This window comes from Sinocyclocheilus rhinocerous, unplaced genomic scaffold (assembly GCF_001515625.1).
Source record: "Sinocyclocheilus rhinocerous isolate Xijiao unplaced genomic scaffold, SAMN03320098_v1.1 scaffold510, whole genome shotgun sequence".
NCBI lineage: Eukaryota > Metazoa > Chordata > Actinopteri > Cypriniformes > Cyprinidae > Sinocyclocheilus > Sinocyclocheilus rhinocerous.
In genome coordinates, this window is record NW_015653008.1 from 369,186 (window position 1) to 377,240 (window position 8,055).

The following is an 8,055-nucleotide window of genomic DNA, read 5'->3' on the forward strand; positions in this document are numbered from 1 at the left end:
TGAAGCACGTCATGGGCACAAAGGCGAAAATACAAAATTAGAAAGGCAAACTTTGCTTTTGCATGCAGCACTGTTTGAGGAATTGCACTGCACCTCCTGACGTACCAATTCTCATCTACATCACAACGAATATCTTCCCTTGCAATGCAATGTGGAACTGGAGTCAAGTGAACCATCTCACAACTACATGTACGTGGATGAGGCTGGTTTCAACCTGACCAAAAGCAGAAGGCGTGGTTGAAATGTCATCGGCCACAGAGCTACTGTTGATTTACCGGGCTAACGGGAATTCGTAACTCTTGTGTTGTCTCCTGTCTATATATGCTTTCCAATTGAAGGTTCATGAGATGCACCTTTGAGCTATTTCTAATGAACTGGTTTATCATTAGCTGATCTACATTCTCTTCATTAGTGAAAGTCAACATTCACCTGCTCAATTCATGGCAAATTTACACAAAGTCTAATAGAAATGTGTAGAAAATATGCTTGACAGTTTATCACAACTAGATCAACCATTTTGCATTTAATGACTTATACGATGAACTAATGATGTTTTGGGGGGTAAGACTTTTGCACAGAGAACTATATAGTACATTTTGAGCAACATGACCGCAGATAAATGTACATAATCAACTGCATGAATGTACTAAAGCAATCGCAACTTGTTCAAAAGAATGAGAAACTGCTTTTATGATGTGCACAATTGACTAGATGATGTGGAGGTTGAACAAGTAGTTTTCAGAATTTCATTTCTGATCTGAGAAATGCACCTAAACGACTGAGAAAAACTGTAAATGAAGCTGATATGTGCTCTGATGCACAAGCAGAGGGATGCCGGTGTTTTGAGGCTGTAGCTGTAGGCCTATGTGAGCTGACTCAAGCCTGATCATATTAAGAGTTTTAGAGCTGAAGCACGTCAGCTGCACGTGTGGCCGCTGATGCCACAGCAAACACACCTCAGTCATTTAAAACAAATTTTTTTTTAAATCCTTAAATGTTTCATTTCACAGTATGGCAGTGATAAGTGATAGCAATGTCTGACTGACTGCATCATAACAAATATTCACCACACATAATCCTGCATCATGAATAATCCAATCACTAGTTTATGCTACATAAATGTTTATGACCCACTTTAATATAGACTTTAATGTTAACTTTAACAATGAAGCATATGCTTACAAAGACCAAAAGTATCAATCTATCTATTGACCAGTCTATGACACAAACACTTGTGCAAAATACAAATAATTTCACAGGTAACGTTAGGCTAATAAACATTTTCTGGGTAATGTGCGCAATACTTTTCAACAACGTTGGTTGCAAAAATGACATGATTTATTTCTTTGGATGTGTAACACAAGTAATCCAAAATATCATAGCAGGCACTGCGTCTCGACATCTGATTGGTCGAATTTAACCCCTCCTTAGCAACGCGCATTTGTGTGGCGGTGTGGCACGTGGTTACTAGGCAATGTCCCTTTAACTTTTACCCTGAAGTTTTTAGCGATGGAACAACGTGCACGGAAACTCTAGCACACTATAATTGCAAAAGATAAAGGAAAACTGAAGGACACGAACGTCCGTGAGATTCAGCTGTTGGAAATTATCATGTTTTTAAGTCACTTTGCGTTCGGAAGAGATTTAGGGGATTTGCCGTCTATATTCGACACACGAGAGCTTATGGGACACAGAAGTGGGTTATAGCAAGACTGTGTTTACTTCTGTGTAAATAACGGATTTACTTTTAAATACATTTAATTTCAAACTTCAGGAACATAACAAAACCCTTTGGAACGAAACGCGTGGAAATATTTTAACATCCTAAAGTTTCAGTATTTAATGAAATGGGAGATGACAATGAGCTGCTCGGAGCATCTGAGTTTATCAAAGGTAATGTTAAATAAGTTGAAAAATAGTTTCGTTTATATAAAGTAAAGGTTGAAAGGCAACCTATTTTCTAATCTGCTTAATCCATGTGTAAATGTCTTATTACATCAATATCCTAGCATATGTTGCACTCTGTAATACATTTCTTGAATGTATTAAAACTATCTTAACAGATCGTGTACATTCAGATATCAATGGAATAAAATACAGTATATGGTTTAAAGTGGCTTGCCATTTTGTGATGTTAATGTAATAAATTTGTTAATGTTGTTACAACTGAAATGAATTGTACCTTATATTTATCTTCAGAATGTAGTCCAATTATTTAAAATAGAGAGACTGTGTTTCCAGATATAAGAGATTTAGATGTGATTTACCATCATTTAGCTATTTTATGACTCGATCTGTATACTGTTGTATTTTCTTTCAGATCGTCTGTATTTTGCTACTCTTAGAAGCAAACCCAAAAGCACGGCAAACACACATTTCTTCTGCACCGATGATGAATTTATTTATGAAAAGTGAGTCCTCAGGTTTTGGCACACTTAACAATTCAATTTCGGATTGTTATAGCTCATATTTGATTGTTATACTTCATGACAAGTGGTGATTTTATGGTTTATTTCTGTCACAAGCTTTTATGCAGATTTTGGGCCCCTCAATCTGGCAATGCTGTACAGATACTGCTGCAAACTGAACAAAAAACTAAAGGTAAGTTCATCTTATTTGAATCGAATGGCTCCATGTTTGCATTGTTCATCTAACTTACTGATCAAATATAGGACTTGTGGTTTTCATTTTTATCTTTGAATTGGTTCTTAATCACTTTTTAGTAAGTAAAGTAATTTGGTTGCCTAAAAACAAAACCAACAAAAGTGATTTGCTGAACCAAGTTTTAGCTTTCCCAAAGTAAACGCAAAATTCCATTGGTGAAGCACTTTGATATACATATGAATATATAAGAATATATGAATCTTAGATAACAGATATTTGAAAATACCTTTCCTGGAAAATCCTTTGCAAATATAGGTAGGTTAAATCCGGGCCCAGCATTACAAACTGAATGAAAATGACCCTTAATGGTTCAGTTTTGTAAAAACCTTAAAGGCAGAGTAAGTGATTTTTCAAAAACACTTTAGAAAACTGATTCGGGCCGAATCGCAAAACAAACTTGTAGCCAATCAGCAATAAGGGGCGTGTCTACTCGTGATGTGGAGGAGAGCGCGTTCAGTGCATGGGACGGACATTAGCCGAGCCAAGCGACAGAAAGATAGAGATGGCGGATAAAAAAACAAAAGAGGAAAACGTCTGCGGAAAGATAAGGCAAGAAGTAGGACCCGTGAAAATATCGGATCAGCTTTCCAGCGCTGGAGAGAACTCAAGGAGCGAGGCCTGCGATCGGACGCCGAGGTTGCTTTGTTTCTTCTCAATAGGTGAGTAACACCGTGTCTACAACAGCTAAAGTCTGACTACACTGGACGCGATCAAACGACCGTTGAAAACCATTTGAAATTTGTGTCAGCACGTCATAAATAGAACCCGGCAGCAGTTTTCTGTCGGGATTTGTTGCGCCGCGCCGCTCACGTCAGTAGACACGGTGTAACATTGGTTTTGCTTTGTTTCACAGAACTAATCGTTGCCTGGGTTGCGTACGTATATGTGGGGCGGAGCTATCAAAATAGGGGCAAGACCCTTTTGGGGTAGGGCCGTGTTTGTTTTGGTGTTTTCAAATATCAACATTGGCTACCAGAAATCACTTACTCTGCCTTTAATATGTGCTCACAACTGTCCACCATCAGCAGCCGTAGTCTTCATATTTATAATGCTCATGTGTAGAGATTTGTTTGCTAGACTGTATAATGAGGCACACAGAGTTCATGCAGTGAGCAGTAGAGAGCGCTCTATACACGTCTGTATAATGCCGGGACAGAAGTTTCTGGCATGAATGATTGAACTTCAATGACTGTCTGTGTCTGGAGCTGACAGATAAAGGGGTATGGCTCATGTTCAAGGTGTTTCTCTGCAGTGTATATGTGTGTCTTTATAATGTGAAGTGAGGTGAAAAAGTATTTGAATATCTACACTCTAAGAAAAGTCTGTGAAAGGTCCAGTGTACTGTTTTCTGTATACTTTTTTCGAATTATGTATTGCTTTGTGTTGTGGAAAATTTAAGGAAATGGCCATAAATTTAACAGAAAAGCTGCTGGTAATTTTGTTTTTGGAGAAGGTTCAGGTGCTAGGTTTTTCTACAATTCTTGTCTTCCAGTGTAAGCCGCACATAAAACGTCACATAAAAGTTTTTTATTAAAAGTTTATTGAGTTATAGTAATGGTACAAATTATGGTAGAGCTTTTCTCAGAACTAAAATAACTTGTCTTGTTTAAGTTTTAACCAATTAACGGTTTGGTGATTTTTAGTTTATGAAATGAGCAGAGGATCCATGATCTGCTAAAAGTCTGATACCTTTTGCTTTCATTCTGAGCAATATAACATTGTTTTATAGTTTTAAACCTAATTTCTTTTTGTTAATCTTTCTTTAAAATAGATAACACTGGGTTTGGTATTGAGTTTCCTAATGCAGTTGCATTCATACATTTTAAAGTCTGGTGTAAATGACTAAATACATTTTGGGGCCATTCTATTTAGTGTAATTGGCCCTGATTCTTTGTATAAATAATTAACAATTTTTATGAAATAAATAACAACAAATTGGCTTAAATCTAATTAAATGTAATAAAAGGTATTAAAGGAACAGTTAACCAAAATATTACAATTCTGTCATCAATTACTCATTCTCATGTCGTTGCAAACCTGATTTTGATATATCTGACATATTTTTGTAGGCCAACATCAAAGTTAGCATTAACCTGGTTCCCTCCACAAAAACCCAACAGTATTTTTCCATTAGCTTTTGGATTATTGCAGAAAATAAACTCATCAAAAAGTTTTGATGCTTACATGTTTTGTTCATGTAATCATGATAATCTTTGCAAACTTATGCATTTTGAAGCTAAATGTAGTCTATAAACAAACCCCACATTGAATTACTTTAATTTCACCACCATTAAGCTTCAACAACTCTTTCAGACTTTATTTTAAAATGTATTTATTTAAAAAGTTTGAGTTAGAAGAGACAAGAAATAGTAAAAGCTTTTTTTTTTAAATAAGTAATTTTTTGTAATAAAACATGAAAATATCTTGAACTTGAATCATTTCAGGCATTTCACGAGTTCACATGTGCATACTGTAAATCAGGCGGGGTAAAGAATAGGCATATTTAGGGAAGGGTTAAGCTGAGATATGACCCAAACCCAAAGTACTCCCCCAGATTTCCTTGGCTGGGTATAGGAGCCAGCTGGGGTAGCGGAGGGATGCTGGAAAACAGTCGTTGAATGGAGGTGAAAAACAGCTATATATTGGTTGGACAATCTGAGCATGTTCCTTCCAAATTTGGTTAAAATAAACTAACCCATGCAGTCAAAAAACCCATTGACTTCAGGATGATTGAAGCTGATTGGTTGGGCAATCTGTACATGTTCCTTTCAAACTTTAAAATAAATTACCAAAAAGCAATTCAAAAAACCCTTTGACTTCAGGACGATTGAAGCTGTTTTGGCTTACAAAAATAAGTAATCCCTGCAGCACTCTACAGACAGAATGTCTACACATTTCCGTACAGAGAAAGTGATAGAAAGTGACAGAAACAGTCCATATGCATCATGCACTATATTCTTTTGCTTTCTTAAACAGAGTGGTATAGAGTTCTCATATAATACCGTATTTTCTGTGAGGGACAGAATTAAAGTTAGATTATTATTCACCAAACATCTGTTTTTCATTTATTCGATTTAAAGGGGTCATATGATGCGATTTCATTTTTTCCTTTCTCTTTAGAGTGTTACAAGCTCTTGGTGCAACTTATTGGATGAAAAGCAGCATTCTCCTTTAGTGTTTCATTGAAAAGTTATACAGGTCTAGAACAAGTGTTTTCATTTCTTGATGAAATATCCCTTTAACCAGCACAGCTCTGAAAATGAATGTGTGTTGTGTATGTCTGCAGTCTTTCACTCTGTCCAGAAAGCGCATCATCCATTACAGCAGTTACGACCAACGGAAGAGAGCCAATGCGGCCTTCCTCATCGGTGCTTATGCGGTGAGTCCAGCTCTGTTTCTATGACCTTAGAAGATGATCATTTTGTTGATTTTAACCATCACATTCTAGGGTTTGAGAGACCCCAGACAGTAAGAACAAAGTGATTATGAACAGTGAAAAACAAGAGCTATGTAGACCCAGCTGACCTCGTTTTAGAGCCTCCCGGAGAAATTTCTAGTCATGACGTCTCGCTTCTGTGTGCAGGTAATCTACTTAAAAAGAACTCCAGAGGAGGTGTACCGGGCCCTGATCTCTGGAACCAATGTGTCATACCTGCCCTTCAGGTGAGAAGCTGCTCACACCATCTGACACAAGCATCACAATCTGATCTGATCACGTGTCATCATGCTACTCATACCTCATTACTATAGCTTTGTATATTACTGTATCACTACTGTTCAAAAGTTTGTCAGTAAATAATAATAATAATTTGAGAGAAATTAAAACCTTTATTCTAAATGGATGCATTAAACTAATCAAAAGTGACAGTAAAGAATTTAAAAAATCTACTTCAAAATGCTGTTCATTTGAACTTTCTGTTCATCAAAGAATCCTGGAAGAGTTACATGGGCTCCACATATATATTACACAGCAAAAACGGTTTTCAACATTGATAATACCTCATCAAGGCTGTATTTGTTTGATCAGAATTACAGTAAACAAATAAGTTCACTAATATTGTGAAATGTGAGAAATGCCGCAAGCAGAGTGATACAAACGTTGAAACGGTTGGAGTTCTGTTATCACTAGAATATTGCACTGCTGGAAAAGGCTCTCAGCCAATCAGATTCGAGGACCAGAAATAACTGTTGTATAAAAAAAATGACCTTACTGACAAACTTTAGAATGGTAGTGTGTGTAATTTTGAGGAAGCACTGCATGCATGCGCGCGCGCACACACACACAAACAAATATTTAATCATACATTCACAAAAAATCTTTTTTTTTTTTTGTAATGAACATTCTTTATCTTCTATTTTCTTTTTTTCTTACCATATAGAGATGCTGCTTTTGGGAACTGCACATATGATTTAACCATATTAGACTGTTTACAAGGAATCCGCAAGGTACGTGTATTAAAGGGAAGCGTTTGTTATAAAAGCACAATCCGTTTGAACTATTAATATTTAGGAAGGTTAAAGTTTGTGACACTCTTAAACTTTTTTTTGGATCAAGGCTGGACAGCAGTGGCGTAGCGTCTGGGTATGCAGGGTATGCAGGTGCATATGGGCCCGGGCAGATTGGGGGTCCGCCGAGCTGAGGGGAACTTTTAATTGAAACGATGAAATGAATTTCCCTGCAATTTCCCTGAATTTCCCTTGTCCGACAGCTTATCAGAATTCGAGTCCGACTGGAGCCCGTGTCTTTTTTCTCTCTCTCTCTTCCCCATTACACAGCTGCTGTTGTTGCCATTAAAATAGTTCAGTTTCGGTTTTTAATGGCAAAGTGGTTATATTTCTTTTCGTTTATTTATTAAGTTAATTTAGAAATATGTTTGGAACATTTTATGTTTGTTAAATTCAAGTTTTTGTTTTTTAATGGAGCGGCCAGCGGCAGACAGTGAGTTGAGCATATGTTTGATCAATTTAGCCTTCTCAAATCAACCAACCGACTTGCCTAAAATAAAATCTATAGACATAAAAGACTTTGTGCATTTCACAGTATTAATTTAAACATTTAACCTAGATAAATGTGCGCTGTTAGGCGCATATGCAATCGTTTGTGCAGAGAGTGGAAGCTGAATCGTGCTTTGCAGGACATGGGAGGCGCCAGTGCGATAACTTGCATTTTTTTTTTATAACAGTGGAAGCTTAAAAATATGCCATCATTTTTGCTCATAAAGGTAAGAGTATACCTCATTCGGAACTGCAAAGTCTACTTTTATTTGTGTGCACTCACAATATCAACAAAACCTTGTGCTTTTGTAAAATAAGGAAAACAAACAGGATGCGCTTTCTGTCGTCTTGGTCTTGAGCAGGAGCGCTTCACCGACATGATAAATATATCTATAG

At 36.8% G+C, this 8,055-nt stretch overlaps 1 protein-coding gene across 1 annotated transcript in view; it reads left to right on the forward strand.

Moving 5' to 3' along the window:
- Positions 1-1,476: 1,476 nt before the first annotated feature.
- LOC107715514 (dual specificity protein phosphatase CDC14A-like) overlaps positions 1,477-8,055 on the forward strand; it is an 18,113-nt gene continuing 11,534 nt past the window's right edge. Inside the window, exons 1-7 of the mRNA XM_016521666.1 lie at positions 1,477-1,696; positions 1,775-1,893; positions 2,321-2,411; positions 2,526-2,601; positions 5,951-6,043; positions 6,248-6,327; positions 7,044-7,110. Of these exons, the coding sequence (XP_016377152.1) occupies positions 1,848-1,893; positions 2,321-2,411; positions 2,526-2,601; positions 5,951-6,043; positions 6,248-6,327; positions 7,044-7,110 (453 nt within the window). The 5' untranslated portion in view covers positions 1,477-1,696; positions 1,775-1,847. The remainder of the gene's footprint in view (positions 1,697-1,774; positions 1,894-2,320; positions 2,412-2,525; positions 2,602-5,950; positions 6,044-6,247; positions 6,328-7,043; positions 7,111-8,055) is intronic.